The sequence below is a fragment of the Sylvia atricapilla genome, chromosome 3, assembly GCF_009819655.1.
Source record: "Sylvia atricapilla isolate bSylAtr1 chromosome 3, bSylAtr1.pri, whole genome shotgun sequence".
Taxonomy (NCBI): Eukaryota; Metazoa; Chordata; class Aves; order Passeriformes; family Sylviidae; genus Sylvia; species Sylvia atricapilla.
Window position 1 is genome coordinate 24,935,772 of NC_089142.1, and position 19,263 is coordinate 24,955,034.

Genomic DNA, 19,263 nt, shown 5'->3' on the forward strand with positions numbered 1-19,263 from the left:
AGAAGAATTTTTATTTCTTAGAGCACTTGTGCTATCACAGAATTGCAGAGTAAATACCTGGGTTAGAAGGGACTGATGAAGGTCATCTAGTCCAATGCCTTTGTAATGAACCTAAAAGACTGCCAAGTAATCCTTATCAGGGTGTTAAGCAAACACATTGATTTTCTGTGTTCAAAATTGCAGGCAGGAGGAAGCAGGAGTATGTTACTTCCGATACTCTTCAGATTCCTGGGTAAAGAGGCAGACACAGATACTGACTTGGGTTTTACTAAAAAAAGAAAAAATACCAAAACAGTGCAAAGCTCCCAACCAACAATCACTAGTGACTATTTACCTGTTTATTTTCAGAAAAGGTACCAGGCATCTTTGATATATTAATAATACTTTAATGCCGCTTCCAATGTCTACAGTCTGACTTAAACCTTGTCACTGTATTGGCCAGACCAATCATGAAAAGCAAAATGACCAGGAAAAGGAGAAAAGAATCCCTATTTTGTATTTCAACCACATGGTAAAGAAATCAGAGGCAAGAGGTAAGAAACACCATTTCTATTGCACTGGGGTGTCCACACTTGTTCCTTTGAGTGCTCTCATGTGCTGCCTTGGATCCCAGCTGTTGGCAAGACACACATAAAACAAGCATGTTTCTCAATCAGATTGAGGTTGCACAGCTTGTAGTTACAGCAATTTTTGAAATTTAATATACTGACAATTTAATATAACCACAAAAGTAGTGACTTATATCAGACTCAACAATAAGCAAACAAACATATTAAGTTGCACGATGCAACTAGTGTCACTTACAAGAGAACAGCAGAATTACTTTGTAGGGATTTTACAAAACAGCATATATAAGATACTCACTTTTAAACACTGATTCTTCTGCTTGAGGAGTTCATGGTATGTTGACTTTTTGTTCTAAAAATCTGTTACATTTACTTGAGAACATGATGGTGATAAAACTAGTTATGTACATTTCCTCTTTTAACCAGTTACATTTAAGCCATTTATTAACAATGCATATTAATCTTCACAATCAGAGTGGTGGTGTTCTTGGTCCACAGTAATTTTTAGTTTTTCTTATCAACTTTAGCAAGTTGGGCAGGACTGACAAAGTATTTATCAGTATAACCCTTTTAGAAACCTGAGAATGAGCCTAGTTCAGTACTAGGACTCACCTGGCTTTGAGATGACTCATATAAAACACTTTTAAATGGAATATTAACAGGTTTCTCTTGTTCCATTATAGCACCTTTCATCTTAAATCTAAGCATTGCTGGTTTTCATTCTATAATTTTGATTACCTGCTTGGATGCCATATTTAACAGAGAATTATTTTCTTCCCTCAATAATATTCATGCATTAGAATGAAGATGTGCACAACTTCTGCTTCTTACAAAAAGACAGCAAGGTCATTTCGATGAACTCAAGCCTGCTGGACCATCCTTGCACTCTAATTTAGGTTCAGTTAGTGTTCAGATAATGCAACTTCAACCAAAGGTCTACGACTACACTTAGAAAAGCAGCAGGGGCTCAGGTAGTGTCACTGGAATGGGAGCAGCGTGTGTGCTGGCTTGCTGCATGATGAACTCCCACAGAGGAGAAGGGCAGATCATTCACCCTGTTGACACCTGGAGCTCTCAGCCTGAAGGGTGCATGAACATCTTCAAGGGCAGGCTGAGCCTTGTACAGGTACCCCACATAACGCCCCAGAGTGCTGTGTGTTCAGCTGCTCAATGCTCTTTACATTATCCCACCTCTACAGAAATGATGTGAAGGAAAGCTTCAGGTCAGATGTGCTACAGCCCAATAATGAAGCATAAAAACGAAACAGGAAATCAGACTGACAGTGTGGTAATTCAGGCATTTTGACTACAAAAGTGTTGCCTTAAGAAACACTGAAAATAAGAAAGCTTCAAAATTGTCTTAAGTGGAATATTTAAATTTTTTTTAAATTAATCACACACACAGAGGCACAAAAATTAGTGTGATCAGTCATACAACTTTGAGATTTGCTATTTCCAGTTGGAAATACATCCCTAGCATTACTGCTTTGCATCTAACAATGCCCCACGTACTGGGAGAACACCCATTCACTGAATGGATACAACACAGAAGCGACAAAGCTGTAGTGTCATCATACTCTTTAGTGAATCCCTACTTCACTAAGGCATTAACAATCACTAAAGTTTCCTGCTAGTGGTACTTTATCAGCCAAGGGCAAAGAATTGTGGCAAGATCCAGATAATCCAGCCAATGAGCTATTCAAGAGATATAAAAATATTATACAGGAGTGCAATGAATTTTGTGTCTTGTGGCACGAGCATCTCTTGCTCTCAATCCAGGGTACCATGGGCGTAACAGAGCTACATACTCATGCACCATGCAGTCCCAGGGATGCAAAGAGAAGAGCATTTTTATTACCACCTGTAGGTTTTGCTGACTAAAACATATGATATTTGAGTACACTTTGAGTGGAGAATGAAGTAATGTTTGTAATAAAAATTATTCATGAGGGACAACACAAGTGCTAAAACGCTTAGGCATGTGTCTTCTTCCAAAAGGCAAGTTAGTGCCACTGAAGAATCATGTGAATACCTAAGGGTTCCTGCAATATGCAAGTCATCTGGTTTACACTAGCCCCAGTAGAATAAAAAATCAAAATTTTCAAGCAGAGTACATGCAGGGCACTTCCCAGGGAGATGTTAATTTGGGCAGTTTCCATCTCAGTCATACTGGAGAAAAGCACTGCAAGGTCTCAACAAAGAAAGATCCACTTTAGATTTAAGAGGAGAATAAAATGGAATCTGTTACCCAATGCTGCAAATAACTATTCCTACATTAAAGTATATGCACTACATTTCAACACAAATTTATCAAGTCTGTCAAGTCTCCAGCGATGAAAATTTCTGCCGAGTCATTAAAAACAGTAGTTTATAGTGACATACTTTAAATACAAACAGCCTATATTAATTGTGCAGTGTGTTACAGTATAACATAAAATAGTACAAATTGTCATACATAATAAAGAGTTACTTTTCAGTATGCTGTACAAAGTCAAACAAGGCAAAAAAAGATGTTTCAGACACCGCGGTTTTGTTTGTTTTTCATGAAAAATCAATAAAACCCCATGAAACTTGCAGACAGACAGTGAAATGTAAAAGTTTCCATATTAAAAACAATTGTCAAAACTCTTCATGCACACACTCTACCCTAAGTTGTGAGGTGGCCTCATGATGTTCAGTCATCTTATCCCAAGTACCTTACTTCTTAAAGTGCTAAGACAGATATACTTGACTCCATTTACATATACAGTGATTAAATGCACTTGTTAAAAAATAGAGGCCTTTATCCAAAAGAAACTACAGGAAACATTATGGTGAAGAACACACAGTTTTGCTGCAATGGCAGAAGGGATGGAGTGTCCTTCTTGCCAGCAACAGGAGATCTCTAATAGCTTGTCAGAGAAACTGTGGTACTCAGTAGAAAGTCTAGTACAGTAAACATAAAATACAGAGTTCAGAGATCTTTAGTGTTTGTGCATAACTTGCCACTCACTTCTCTCCCTGCAGACAGTGGGAGTAAGTTTTCATACTCATTGACTTAGAAACAAAGTCAGTCAAGCTTCCTACATGAATTCACATAGTGAAAAGTCCTTCCTTCAAAAATATACAAGATCACTCAATCAGTTTTCATTCTCATACACCATCCATAAAACTATTAAAACTCTGATTTTTTTAAGCAGCATATTTTGCATTTGTCACTGGCAGACTTGTAGAAATATTAGAAAGTTAAAATTATATCATACCATACAAAAACATGTAAACAAAATGAATAGTCTTTAAAAGGCATGCATGCTCTTGAAGAGGATTATAAAGTGTTCATTTTTGCTAAATAAAAGGTATCTTGCTTAGCACTTTTAAAAGCACCTTAGTGATTTAGGAGCCTTAGCCCAAATAACCTTGAAGATAGATTTGGGCTCCTAAGCATCAAAATGAGTTCTGTAAAATTACCAAAGCACTTTGAAAATTTTTTGCCATCTCTCTCATCTTGCAGAATTAGATTTCCTTAACTTTAAATCTGAGACAACATTCAAGGATGTCTCCCTAACATAATCAGCTGCAATTTTTTGGATCCCTGTAACTTAGTTTATGATATCTATGAAAAAATTTCATGTAAGATAAATATTGTGTAACACCACTTCGAAAATTCCTTTTTTGTAAGACAACACAGGATACAACAATCAAATTTGAACAAGAATATGATTATGTGTTCCTTCTGAATACCTATTAGTATTATTTGTTCAACCTGTTAAGACTGAGAGAAACAAACTTACAAAACATCTGTAGCATAGCATTAGGTAAAAAGGAGCATTTTTGGCACCATACATTTTTAAATCTAAGCTTTTAGGCCCAAAGTATAGCAAGTTAAACATACACAGTGGCAGCTTGGAAAGCCTCATCTGAAATGCAACATTTTTAAAGGACAATTGGAAGATTCTATTTGATGATTATTACCTGATTTCCAAGTAACGTAAACACTGGTACAAAGCCTAGATATTCATCCCAAATGTTTACATATATACCTTAGCACACATATATATAATGCAAGGATCTTGCACCCACAGGACTGCCAGAATCCATATTAATATGGTCAGGCATAAAATGAAGTAGTGTTTTTTTGCTCTTCATTTATCTTGGTAGTGTCCTGACTAACCGATTCTAGTATTTTCTTTGAAATTTAGTTGCTACATTACATTGGGCCATGGAGTTACAGACCGTACCTATACGTCTAAGTATTATCCTTACATTAAATGTGCTTTGCAATTCAGCAATACCTAGTTCATAGCTCTGTAAGTAATTCCTTGAAAAAGGAAAAGCTCACCTAATCTGTACAAAGTGCACGAGGCAGCCACGGTTCTGTGTGTCGCCACCAGGTGTCTCAGGCCACACAACAAACTCATGGCATCATCAGCAAGTTCATCTAAATCAATCCACCCTCTGTCAAGGAGGCACAAGATTCGCTAAAGCACCGGTAAAAATACCTCTACAGCTGGCTTTATTCTGTATTCAATTGCACAACTTCCATCCAATTCTCTGAGTTGCTTCATTTCCTCCAAAGTGGTCTAAGGTATACTGCAGTTGCTAAAAGGACTTCTGTTTTTCTTGGTCCTCTGTTTGTTGGGTTTAAGGTTGATGACATCTCCACCATTAAGAGTGCTAGAATTTTGGTTGGAATGACTTCCACCAGTTGTATTAAAAACACCTACAGAATTCAGACAAGAGAAGTATTTGTATTTGTTTGCTGCTTGCAGCATAATACATAAACACTTTAGATGCAACACCTGCTAAGGCACAGTAGAGCACCTCAAAGGTATACACTAGTTCTTAAATCTATTTTGGGTCAATTTTGCAGCTAAATTGGAAGTAGAGGCAGTTGCAATTACTAGCCAGGCAGTATTTAAAGCTGGTATGCATCTGTGTAATTGAAGGGCAGCATATGCACTCATCTGTGTATGGATGTGTATGTTACTAGCTGCACAAAGTTGTGGTTAGCTGAGTAACATAATAGGAGAAAAATACAATGATTCAAAATTCAGAAACTTTGTTGATATAAACGTATGTAAAAGGCCTGAATAAAAAGGGAGTGCTTTAAGGAAAATAAATTACCTGACTCAGAAATTCTTTAAAGAAGAACTACAGAAGTTCAATGTTTTCTTACAGAAGGCAACTCACAGATACCTTCTGATTACATGCCAGATTCTTTCCCCATGAGTCTTTTAAGTCCACACCAAGATGAGCAATGCTATGTAATGCTAATTACATTAAAAAAATCCAACAAGCATCCTTCTCAAATCCTCTCACACTCTTGTTTAAATAAATTTAGTAAAAGGGCACTTGCCAAGCATCAGCTAGAAACGTTTGTGCATCAGTTTGACCATCTTCTAAGTTTAAAGAGTCACAAAGTTATTTTACAAAAAGAGATGGTATCCTAAGATAGGGAGGTAATAATTAGACCCTGATTCACCTTGTATTAATTCCATAAGGAAACAGATTAGACCATAAGCTTTGATGCCACAAAATACTATTTCTAGTGGGTTTTTTTTATTATAGTATACATACCAATCTTGTTACTGCTTGTGTGTACTAGTTCTGAATCTTCTGCTGTTTGTTGCTTGAGCTTTTGAAGATATTTATCAGCCAAATACTTAAAAACTGAAAAGTTCAAAAGAAAAAAGGTACATCACAGAATGCTTAAAAATCATCATCATCATTCCATTGTATCAAAATTCTGCATGGTGACAAAAGTGCATTTCACACCCCAGGTTTATTATTACCTGGTGAGTGATTCTGGGCAAGCCTGTATGCCTGGGCAGAACTCAGGTCAGTCCAGTGCCTGCCCAGCTCTTACAGTTTGCAGTACTGAAGTCTTGCATGGAAATATCTCAATGCTCTTATTAAAAAAACTTGCTCACACATATTGCCAAATGTTTCAATTAATGCAACTTGAAACTTTTTACAGTTATGTACGAATTTATTACATATATTTTTTGCAAGAAGCCTTAGAAAAATAGTAGTGATGTAAAGTAATTCTATTAATAAAACATGGCAACAACTTTTTTCTAATTAATTAATTCTACCCTCATTTCTATTGGCATATAAAAGGTTGACCTAGGAATCTAAAAAAAATATAAAACTAATGCAGAATTTTCAGAACCTAGATGTGTTATGATTTTTTACATTTGTAATTCAACTCATTTAAAGATGATACAAAAGCATTTTATATTTTCTCTTGCAGATTTTTCCCATGGTAAATGATATTAATAGAAAAGAAACAGGGAGTTTATTATTAATCTTGGCTAATTAAACAAGAATATATCATTAGGGAGTATAGTTCATGATTATTCAAATCCAGCCCACAAAAGACAGAGACTCAAAATTATAAGACTACTCTTAGAAAATTAAGTACATTAAAAATGGTACTTAGGAACTAACAAAATATCACCAGTAGACAAAACACTGCAAGAGATGCAATCTTTTAATGTACTTCATTTAAATATGACCAAAATAAAAAAATAATTGTTTCTATCCATTAACTATTAACAATTACAAAATAATCTGTTCAACAATTTGTATGTTGCAATAATTGAACTCCTACGTGTATTTGTTTTAAAAGCTCGTCCTTACTGACAGTCATTAGGGCTGAGGAGCCTTAACACATTTGTAAAACACTGCAGCTGTGCGCGTTTGTAGAAGAGAAAGATGTGCACAAAGAAACGGGCCCAAGCCACTGCTATCAGGTCCTATTAGCTGCGTTTAAGGCGTGGACAATAAGGAGGGCTGCCACCAGCACACAGGATGTGTAGGTACCAGCCATGTGTAGGACAGCAGGGCCGCGGCGCAGCGGCAGGACGCGCGCTCCCTGCGGCACCTCCTACCTTCGCTCACGTTCAGGTCCTCCTTCACAGACGCTCGGTAGAACCTCACCCTCAGCTTCTTGGCCAGCGCCTCCGCCTCCTCACTGCACAACACAAGGCAACTCTGTAAATCCTCATCTGGTTCACTGTCAGCCTTTATTCTCATTAACAAAATGCTTCGTCATAAGTTAAATGTGGCAAAGCGGGTTGAGAAATTCAAGACAGTCCAAATATACTTAATGCTTAATTTCTTTACAATATCTCCACTATAAAAAGAGAAGGTATTTTACATGCAGTTTCTTAATGACTCAAAGGAATTCTTTCCGGTATTTACTGACTTCATTAAATAAAACTTCCCAAGGGTTCAAGGAAGGGTGCTGGTGAAACCAAGAGGAAGGAGGCTGTAATTAACAGCACTATAACTGCAAACTCTGAACAACAAAAATTAATCCTTAGGTATATCCTAATGAAGCAGCATGCTACGCAATCAGATGAGAACACAGATGAAATTAAGAATTACTTTTTTCTGTGAAGTGAAAAAGAACTTATGTTTAAGTTTAAGAAACTTATGAATACTTCCATAAGGAAAATCACATCATCAGAAAGATTATGTTACTGAGGCAGACATTCTGAGAACCAAACCTAAGTGACATACCATGAATAAAGGAGGAGTTCAAATGCAATTTTGCTTTTCCTTTGAAAAATCCTCAGAATTCTTTGCAGAAGAAGTAGAAGCTGATTAATGCCATCAATGATAGCAAACAGACAACAAAGAAAGCCAGTGCAGGAAACAACAAAAAGAAGAAATAATTTAAATCTCTCAGGAAGATGACAGAAATTAAAGAAGTGGAGAATGATCAACTTGATCATGCACTATTTTCTACATGAAATGCTGTGGTAAATAAAAGCATTTGTTAAGCTGATTTTATTACAAGAATGAAGTTGGTCACATACACAAGAGCAGAACGAACTGACAATAAAATCTGTAAAGAAAAATACAGCAAGGAAGATTCAGCACCATGCAGTTTGAGAATATCACCACATACGTATCTCTACAGAGTAACAATGTTTTGATAAAAATTAATAATAAAAAACAAATTAAAGAAAGCAAAGAATATTAGCAAGCATTTGCTAGCCAAACAGCCAATGTGCCTTCAGTGGTGCACAGCATGGTTTAAAAGCAACTGAATTTTAACAGGAGAGAAAATTTATAGTTTTAGATTTTCTGAATTTCAAAAAAAAAAAAGAAAAAAAGTGTGACTTATATTATGCCAGAACCAAACTTTTCATGCCATTCTGCTATTACTTTTGGCTTCAGGATGCAGCATGAAACAAACAGAAAGCTCCTAGCTTTGCAGCACATCTGCCCCAGTATCTACACTCATGCAGCAACACCTGCCCCGTGTGCTCCTAGGGCACATGTGGATGCAGGACACAGGAGGGACAACCCAGATACTCTAAGTCTTCACTAGAAACTCCCACAGACTTCTTTTCTTAAAACTTGTGCATACAGGGGGCACCTATTGATCTTTAAAAGTAGTACAAGAGAACTCCTACTTCTTTATGCAAGAGTCATCAAGAAGATCAATCTTATTCTGCACAAGAACTGTGGGAATGTCTCCAACTTCAGTCACTACTTTTTCCTTCCAGGTAGGGATTGCTTTGAAGGACTCTCTGTCAGTTGTAGAAAACACAAGAACACAAGCCTGGGCTCCTAGAAACATACAAATAAATTACAAATACAAATACACACAAATTAGCCAAAAAACAATAGAAAAATAAATTGCAATGTATTTAAAATATGAGGGATTTTTCAAGTATTTCCCATAAACATGCATTTTTACCAGCAGCTTGTGTCAAACCACTGGTCATGGATTCCCTAAATGAAAATTCATTGCCATATTCTTTTGATCATTACAGCCACCTTCATGATGACTATGGGTCTGTTACCTTTAAAGCTAATTCCAGCATATTGCATGTACACAGGGGAAAGGAACAGGAGGAGATTTGGAAAGGCTAGAAAAAGGGAAGGGAAGGTTTGTTTATTGCTCTTTTACAGACAGATTAATGGAGGCCAGAAGGCAACTTTTTCCTGTATGAGCATCTGTAAAGCATATTTCACATTATTCTTTGTGGTACAGTAATTTGGATTCTGAAAAGCAGAAAACTTTAAAAAGGTTTCAGATGAAGTTGTGATTATTTCAAGTAAATTGTTGGTAGCTTTTTGGGGAAAATAAGTGTGTTTCTAATTAATAATATCAGATAGCCTAATAATTCTATCAGAGCGCTATGATGTATTATACAAAACCTTCTGTTATGGTTTTATAAATAAATAATTGTTAAACACCATGGATACTGGGAAGGTACTTCCACAGCTGAAATATTAGTGTATGGTATTTTGACTGTCCAGTAGCCTTTGTTATTCTTCAGAAACTGCTTTTCTTTCCACACTTCATTATTTATATGCCTTCAATATACTAGTTGTTTAGTAACAGAGTATGAAAGGAATAGATAGCCAGCATTTTTGAGACTCTAGTATAATCTTGTGGTGAACATCTCAAATCAATATCACATAGCATGAAAAATTTTTTATCAGTATGAATTTTATCTCAGAGTTTTACCAAGTATACCCAATTCCTGTATTCTGTTTATCTTTGTATCTCTCTGACACAAAGCACACAAGTTCTCTTAATAGATTTACTTTTATTTAGCTTTTTAAAAGCCAAGTTCAGAGTCTATCTTGAGAAACACTTCCTATGCTCTTTAACATTCTTCCACATGCATATTAAGACTGTTCTGGTATAGTTTTATACAAAACAATAAAAACTGCCCTAAAAACTTCAACTGAAGCTCAGTAAAAAAAGCAGCAATGCGGTCTTCCATAATTTCCCCTATTATTTGTGTTGTGAAACTGTTTGTCTTCCCTACTGTCCACAGTGTACTCTAAAGTATGCAATTATTCTGAAGCAATTCCTGTGACATAGGTGTAAAATTCATTATTCTTTCCAAAGCAGGTTAGTTTGCATTTTAGATTGCCTATTATCTCACAAGGTAGCTTAACGGAGATGAGAGCACTTATTAAAATACTCCCACCACCTGTAAACATCACCTTGTTCAGTTTTAAGACCAAGAAATCCTTTATGAAGTTTCCAGACTATAACACCTTCACTTCATCTTTCTCCTTCCCCCCATTCCTTCTGAGTGCTACCACAGGTTAACAGTACGTTTAGAGGGAAAAGCCCTAGCACGTGGTAGGCAAAGAGAATTTGTTTCAAAAGGGAATTATATGACAGGATTTAATAAAGAATCAAACTGAAATATTTTTAAGGACCTTCAAGATTTTTACAACAAACAACAGTCAAACAAGTGTCATCAACAATGACAAATTCTATACACTCATATCATTATGTATTTCCAAACATCTACCAAAGTTTTCAATCGCTGGATTGGAAGTATCAGATTTAACTAACCCAGTAACTCTGTCAGATGTTTATTTAAGAAGAGAAGAAAAAAGCTGTTTTCCTCTCAGACTGAATGCAAAACAGTATCACCTGTGGTCTTTCTGAAGGACAGTTCAGTATTGTGCAGAAGTTAGTACAGCAACAGAGTTCAACAGAAGATACTGCAGGGCAAAGATTTTAATATGCAAATTCTTTTCAACTTCAAGAAATCTGCTAAATACTCTGTATTTTTATTGAAAATGTAAACAATTTAAGAAATTATAATATCCATCTAAGAGTTCTAAGGAGGAAAATAAAAAGACAAACCTTAGAAATTAGCCACGTAAACACCTTTTTTAATGTCGGCACTGACAATATTCAGGAGTCAGTAACGTTACTATCTCAGTTACCTACTGCTAATGGAATCATACACCCCTCTGTCATACAACAGATTATGGACAACAACAAGCACAGCAGCAAAGCCTCAGGACAGTGTCAAACAGGAGCATAACAGCTCAGGATGTTCTCAATGAATATTTTAAATTAAAGTTCTTTTCTAAGCTGTTCCATAAAGCTACTTTAAAGTACTGAAGAAAATGACATTGTGTGTAATTACTGCATTGATAATTCCTCTATATTTTAAAATGTTCCAACCGCCTGCAGAATCACTGACATAATATTTATATCTAGAGCAATTCAGAAAAAAATGTAGAGACTAGTGCTACTGCTTTCAAGTAAAGCATGAGCTTGCCAGCTGAACTGGTCTCAAAGCTGAGCTCAGCCGACTATCCTATCCCCATAGACTCCATAACCACTTTTTTTTTTCCTTTCATAATGGCACAAAGCCTTTGCAATAGAAAAAGTGTAAGGAAACTCCTTGCCTTGGGGGTTCTCTCACAGGGCTTTACACCTGACCCTGCTCATTTCACTCAGTACTTTGCCTCAGCTTTTCCAGGCTACAATAGAAATTCCAGGCTATAAAACTGACAGTGACTTTTCAATCTCACACTGAGATCAAAATCCATTATCATCATCCAGAAATTCTTGTTTACTGTTGATGTTCTAACTTCTGTGGATCCTGGCTGTCTTTAATAGGCTCAGCAGGATTTAATGTCTCCATAACAGTATCTAAAAGAACTGTACCAAGGCAGTATTGCAGGCCTTCCATTATCATATTTGCTACAGACAAGAAAAGTTAACAAATGCAAACTAATGAAAACTAATGCAAACTAAAGCAATCCTATGAAGGCTTGATTATGAAGAATGAACTATTTTGCAATAAAATGAGGATCCTGACAATTTGAGTAATCGGCAACTAAGTAACACACAAATGAGCAAGATGTCTGTTTTCCATCAAAAGCCTAACAAAGATCTTCAAGATATACCAGTGGTAGCAGAAGGAAGGAGATATATGCATGAAGAAATGACCAAATTTTGCCTTGAGAAACATTTGACTTCAATCACACAGAAACTTGTGAGAAGATGCATGGTATAATACAAAAAAATAAATTATTAAATTCATACAGTGCTTCCTTCAACTCTGAATTTAGGCTGCTGGACTCCTTGCATGTAATTGGGCGTGCAACTACACTGGCAGCATACATTTGCCTGCATATAGAAAACCACACGACAAATCCACTGTCAGCTCCAATTCTCTTTCTCTGCAAGGCTGAATGAATTTGGTTCCTGGACAAGAAACACTCAGAGACAGGCTCTGAAGCATTCATGTGTGAGCACTGAAGAACGGACAATACACACTGTCCTAGGGGAGTACATAAGTGCAATGATAGTGGGACAGTGACCTGTGGTACAGTCAAACCTTAAATTAACAACCAGCATTTATCTTACCTATCTTTGAGGTGTCCTTCCTTTATCAGCAATAGAATCCTGGCATTTCCAAAGTAAGCTTCACTTTTTGCTTCTATAATAGTGTGATTGCTGAAGCTAGACCAAAATTGCATGCCAGGCTCTTCTGATTTCCCTTGTCCTGCATAAGTCCAAGTCTAGTGCAGAGCAGTCCCTGTGTCTGACACCTTGAACTATTTATTGTATACCCATCATGCTGCTACAGTGTGTACAGGCTGACTGTGTTCGGCTTCAGAGCAAAGAACTTCTGTACAAAGATCTCCAAAGTGGAGATATAACAGCACTATGCTTGGCATGAGTTATGACCAAGATTTCAAGATATTCCTGCAAATTTTTTTATTTTGTTTTTAAACCACCAGATTGCTTGTGCTAAGTGAGGCCAGTAGGTGTACTTCTGACTTCTTCTCAACACTCCATATTCCAGCCTATCATTCCAAATAATTAGGAGAAAAAGTCTTTGGCTTGAAACAACTGAGGAGAGCAAAGCACACAAGAGGACCAAGGGCCAGGACAGTAAAAGGGAAGCTCCAAGATAATGAACTACTACCATCTAAAATTCATATTCTCAACTTGTCAGCTGTAAATTATCTATATCCACATGACAAAAGAAGATCTTCTGCTGAGAAAATCGTAATCATTAATCACAGGCAACAACAAGTATCACCAAAACCCCCCACCTATTAGCAAATTGATTATGAAATATAAAAAGATCATAAGAGTATAACACCCTGAAACAGCTTGGCATAATCATTATTTTATCTCTAAATGGGGTAATTTTATACCATAGTAGTATATTTTCCACCCCACCTCAGGTAATTAGCTGCAAGAACTGAACAGTGGAATCTTTGCCAAGTCATTTTTATCTCTCCCATTAAAAAAAAAAACAAAAAACCAAAAAACACTATCTACAGAATCATTGTTAAATTTTAAGCAAAGAAAGCTTAAGTATGCAATTTGTAACTGGTTAAATAGATAAGCTGCCTTTACACAAATAATACAGTTTATTTTATGAAGTGAATACACTTTTCTTACTGCTCTTGTTTTAACATATTCAAGGCAGACTGACTACCAAAAGAACTGCTGTGCCCTGTAAACTGTCTTTCTAGGATGACTGCTGGATTTTCCCCTCCTTGGATTAATTACTATGTGCCTCATCCACAGTTTTTGGAATACTTACCAATGTGTGTCTCATAGAAACAATGAAACACTTCTAGAGGGAGAATATACATTAGCATCTGATTGACTGAATGTCTACATTCCATCCAGTTTCCGCGCAGGTATTTGTCTAATTTCATTCAATGCTTTCTAAAGGGCACTACTGCATAAGGCAGACATAATTAAGACAAGAAACTTGCACAAAGAGAAAAAATATTTAAGAATTGAAAAAGCTGAACTAAACATACTTTGCACACACTTGAAAAAACTGAAATTCTTAATACAAAGATACGAAAGTATTTTAGAGATGAGCAGACCAAGAAAACCCAACAACTACCAAACAACACACACAGTATTTTCACCTCTATAGTAGGCCTTAGTTATTGCATCAAATTCCTCTTGACCAGCAGTGTCCCATAACATTAGTCTGACATCTTCACCATTAACTCTGAAATAAACAAGACAGTTTTGTGATCAATACAGTAACAGGATCAAATCAAAACAATTGACAAGGAAATACTTCTGTTTCTACACTATAAGAGTAGTCCAAATCAATTTAACTGGATTTGAACATAATGTAACATTATTAATATTCATTCACCTTCATAACATACTATGGAATAGTCCCTCAACTAAGTTATTGCTCTTTACAGACAATCTGTATTACATTTTCCTCTTCCCTTCCTCTTCTTCCTCTACATTTCCCTCTACAATGAAAAATAAGAGACATGAGAACAAAACTTAGGTGCCTGAGAATGGTGCTTTTGTCTTTTTAATCAGCTTGCAGAATTCATAGAATTTTCTCACTCTTCATTATCATATGATTTTCCACTTTACCAAATATAATTGGATATTATCTGCTTGTACTGCATAAAGACTCTAACTGATTCTTTCACAGACACTTTTTCTATATTGGCTAATAAATTTGTGTAATTCCTTTCTCATAAGCAGTTTCACTTCTTCACAAAAAATCACAAAAAGAAATGTAAAAATAATCAATAGGTGGTAGAATACAAAGCAAACTTGTCAAAGAGTTTGGTATGGCAGAGATTCCAGAATTTATTTATCATTTTAAATTTTGGATGGAGAATAAAGGATATAACTTTAACCCACAGTGCAAGAGAGAAAACAACTCCCTTTAGTGTGCTTCAGAAACAGCAGGCCTTGTTTTCCAAGTCTTCATAAATTTCAAGATTACAACAGAAAAAAGAAATAGAGAGATAAAAATCAATAGTAAGTCATCTCTTTAATACATACTGGATCTGTCTTTCCAGGAAATCTACACCAATAGTTTTCTTGTAGTCTTTTGTAAAAATCCCCTTGCAATATCGCTGAATCATACTGGACTTCCCAACAGCTCCATTTCCTACTACTACCACCTTGATGGCCACCTCCATATCTTCTTCCAACATCTTTGCGTCTCAGGTGACTCTGGTTTATTCAGGAAACTACTGATTCTGTCAACAAAGTAAATAGCTATTATGGTCATAAAAATGCTGTGAATAGAAAGCAAGAGGAAAGACGATCACACAGATTAAGGTGCATATAGATAATACAATTTATTTCTGTCTCCGTCACAGATTGCTTAAGTGACAACAGGCAAGTTATTTAACTAGCTTTGGTATGACACTTATTAATCAAAAATTAGTAAAAATTGGAAGTAGAGAATATTTTATTTGGCTTATTGTAAAGATATTTCACTGATGTTTTGGCGGCTTTTTTTCTTAATGAGGAAGAAATGGAGGCAATGAACTACAAAATCACGGAATCGTTAATGTTGGAAAAGACCTCAAAGTTCAGCAAGTCCAATCATTAACCCAATGCTGCCAAGTGCTAAACCATGTCCCTACGTGCCACGTGCACACATCTTTTAAATACCTCCACGGATGGTGATGCTGCCCCACCGTCCCAGGCGGGCTGTTTCAATGCTTTTCAGTGAAGAATTTTTTCTAATATTTAAACTAAAACTACCCTGGCAAACCTTGAGCCCATTTCCGCTTGTTCTACCACTTGTTACTTGCAGATGAGACCCCCACCTTGCTACAACCTCCTTTCAGGCAGTTGTAGAAAGCAATAAGGTTTCCCCTGAGCCTCCCTTTCCCCAGGGTAAATGACCCCAGCTCCCTCAGCCATTTTTCATAGGACTGGTGTTCTAGACCCTTCACCTCATCCCTTGTCCGGACTTGCTCCAGCCCCTCAATGTCTTCCTCACAGTGAGGGGCCCAGAACTGCACACAGGATTTTGAGGTGTGGCCTCACCTCAGTACTGAGTACAGAGGGACAACCCCTGCCCTGGTCCTGCTGCCCACACTATCGCTGACACAGGCCAGGATGCCACTGGCCTGCTTGGCCACCTGGGCACACACTGGTCATGTTCAGTCAAATGTAAACCAGCACCTTCAGGTCCTTTCCCTCTTGGCCCCATTCCAGCCACTCTGCCCCCAGCCTGTAGCTCTGCATGGGGTTGTTGTGACCCAAGCGTAGGAGCTGCCACTTGGCTTTGTTTCATCTCACACAGTTGGCCTTGGACCATCAATTCAGTCTGTCCAGATGCCTCTGTGGGGCCTTCCTGGCCTTCAGCAGATTAACATTCCCATCCAACTTGGTGTCACCTGCCAACTGACTGAGGGTGCACGCAATTGCATTGTCAAGATCACTGGTAAAGTTATTAAACAGGACTGGCACAAACACTAAGGCCTGGGGAACACCACGAGCAAACCAGCTGCCAGATAGATTTAAATCTACTCACCACCACTCTCTGGACCACCATCCTTCAAATGCATGCCTCCCCCAAACTCTTCTCTACAGCCTGGTTTTATCCATTTTCCCCTTCCCATCTAGTCTAAAATTCCTTCAGTGAGTCCTAACTCTTGTAAATGTAGTTTTCTCCTTCGAAACAGGTGTGCCCCATCTATTGCCGGCAAGCATGGTTGTTGTGTAGACTGACCCACCACCAAAAAACCAAAATTCTGCCAGTAACACCAAGCTCTTCCCCTCTCTTCCAACTTCATTCTCTATGATTGGAAGGCCAGAAGAGAACGCTGCTTGTGTTCTTGGTCCCTTAACCAGCTGTTCCAAGGCTCTGAAGTCTCTCTTGATCGCCTTCGACTTGCTACAACTTTATCGCTGTCTACCTGATAAAAGCTAAGTTTCCCCCACCTTCTGCTGTGCCGGGATATCATCACAGTAACATTCTGCAGCCGCAGAGTGGCAAATTTCCTCCCAAGACTCAGATCACCCTCCTTTCGAAGGGAGGGGGAACTGAAGGCTCTGCCCATGACCACACTCACACCCGCGCCGGCAGAGCGCGGCTACCCGATCCCTTCGCCCGGCTCGCTCAGACAGATGATGTTTCCTGACTGCATTAGCCGACACCCGGCTACCCGGAGTTCGGCAAGCCCCGCTAGCACCGGGAAGGCGGATGGCCATTTTGGGCGAGAACAGAGGCAGCCACCCACGGGTCTCCGCGCAGGGATCCATCCCACGGACATCTCCCGGCCCTGCCCGAGAGACCACGCCGAGGGCGGAGGTTCGGCCGCCCCGGCCCCTCCCGCGGCCCCGGCCCCGCTCCCGCCCGCGGCGCTCCGGCTGCGATGGCCGCCCGGCCGCGGCCCCTCTCACCAAGCCCTCACGGAGCGGGCGGCGCTCCCTCCGGGGCACGGCGGTGGAGGCGCGCCGGGAAGAGGAGACGGAGGGAAGGCGAGAGGAAACCACTCGCTGGGGCCGACCCAACCCGGACGCACATCCCGACTCCCCCGCCCGGAAGCGCCGTCAGGACCGGGGGCGCCGCTCGGGGAGGCGCCTGCCCGCTGCCCACGCCCCCGCGGCGTGCGGACCCGCTCCCGCGGGGCTGGGCTGCGGCCGTGGTGCTCCCCAGTCGGCCTTCAGGCGAGAGAGAAGTCGCTTTTGAGCGGTTTTCGTCTGGGTTCCTGAGGAAAGATCCGGACAAGGCTGATCTTTCCTTGTCCACGAGGTGCCTTCATCCCATGTCCATTCCCTATACGTCTGCATTCCTCACCTCATCCTCATGACAAACAAAACCGTGTGATCAGCCACGGGCTTTCCTTAGGCTCCCACGGAAGGCAGCTGCCTCCCTGTGTGTAGCACCCTTTTTTTCTAACCGAGATGTGCCCATCACAGTGGCACGTGGTCTGCCAGCTCCCAGACTATACACTGAACAGGATACGTTTTAGTATAACTACAGAAGTGAAATCTGAAGATTTAACCTTTATTAACCCCTTATTTTGGTTTTTTGGTCGGTTGGTTTTCTAAGTTACACTGCCGGAAGATGTCCACTGCCTTAAAAGCCCTTTCCATAGTGCAGAGCACATCTCTGGCTGGGGTGGCTGCTCTTCGTGCCCCCGGCCCTCTTGCTACTCAAAGACGGCCAAGTAACACTCAGATATTCCCAGGTGTGGGTGGGTGAAATCTGCCTTCCACAACAGAGAGCTCTCTATGCCTGTCCTGTGCTTCCCAAGGCAACAGCTTTGTTCTAGAGTCAGTTAGTTATGCCTGTGCCTAAATAAATACTTTTTGGATTAGAACATCGTGCAGCTACATCCCAAAGGAATAGCAAGATTTTATGCATGGTTTTTGTTTTGAAATGTATACGTTCATTTTGTTGAAGCAGATGCTGGCTCACAGTCTCAGAATCTCACTGATGCCAGGGCTTCTCTGTTCCAAAAGGCCTTGAACTGGAGAGTCCTCACATTACGAGAAATTTGTTACTTGCCTAATACCAAAGTAATATATTGGAAGTGTGCCTTATCACACTTCCCTGTTCTCATCATGGGAGACGTTGAGGGTGTGGCTGGGATTCATCTCACCTAATGCCTTACATTGTAAATACTTGTGTGTATGGTTCACCTTCAGATGGGTGTCAGGTATCCCGGGGGGACTGCTCCTTCGATTCTCTCTGTTGACTGGAAAAGGGAGCTTGTGGCCACAGCTGTACAAGGTTGGAGAAAAGAGCCTTTCTTAAGTTCTATAATTAAATTAGTGATGGCTCTAAGTAATTATAAATTTTAATATTTGTTCTTTAAATACTATATATTGGGTAGTGCTTTTGTGAAGCATAAGGCTAGACATGTACTGTGACCCGCCTGTCATGTTGGCAGTGGTCAGGTACTTCTTTGTAAAACCCCAGCAATTCAGTGAGGCTAAAGCATTCCAGCATGTCTTATGGGTGTATTGAGAGCAATCCAGGAAACTGTTCTTAAAATGTCCCACAAAGGAAAGAGAAGAATGAAAGAACTGATATATTCATGAATGTCAAGGCTTTAGCTTGTACATTTTTTGATGACTGGTGATGAGATCAGCTAGCAGTGTGACTTGTTTTGCAATTAAAACTTTTTACCTCTTTTCAATATGTCTAAATTAACATTC

The 19,263-nt window shown here is 39.0% G+C and overlaps 1 protein-coding gene across 1 annotated transcript; it reads right to left on the reverse strand.

The window, feature by feature from the left end:
* Positions 1–1,878: 1,878 nt before the first annotated feature.
* RAB23 (RAB23, member RAS oncogene family) lies at positions 1,879–17,643 on the reverse strand. The gene is made up of 7 exons (XM_066314960.1): positions 17,500–17,643; positions 15,136–15,335; positions 14,241–14,326; positions 8,975–9,131; positions 7,439–7,521; positions 6,123–6,215; positions 1,879–5,265 (listed from the first exon to the last, which is right to left on the reverse strand). Exons 2-7 carry the CDS (start codon positions 15,288–15,290, stop codon positions 5,126–5,128), a joined length of 714 nt encoding a protein of 237 aa, XP_066171057.1. The 5' UTR covers positions 15,291–15,335; positions 17,500–17,643; the 3' UTR covers positions 1,879–5,125.
* Between the last annotated feature and the right edge of the window lie 1,620 nt (positions 17,644–19,263).

What these genes read in the sequence shown, in the direction of transcription:
- RAB23 (XM_066314960.1), bottom strand. Translation starts at nt 15,290, where the DNA reads ATGTTGGAAGAAGATATGGAGGTGGCCATCAAGGTGGTAGTAGTAGGA. An exon ending in TTCCTGGAAAGACAGATCCA is followed by an intron (nt 14,327 to 15,135) that starts GTATGTATTAAA and finishes TGTTTATTTCAG; the next exon opens with AGTTAATGGTGAAGATGTCA. An exon ending in AACTAAGGCCTACTATAGAG is followed by an intron (nt 9,132 to 14,240) that starts GTGAAAATACTG and finishes GTATGTTTCTAG; the next exon opens with GAGCCCAGGCTTGTGTTCTT.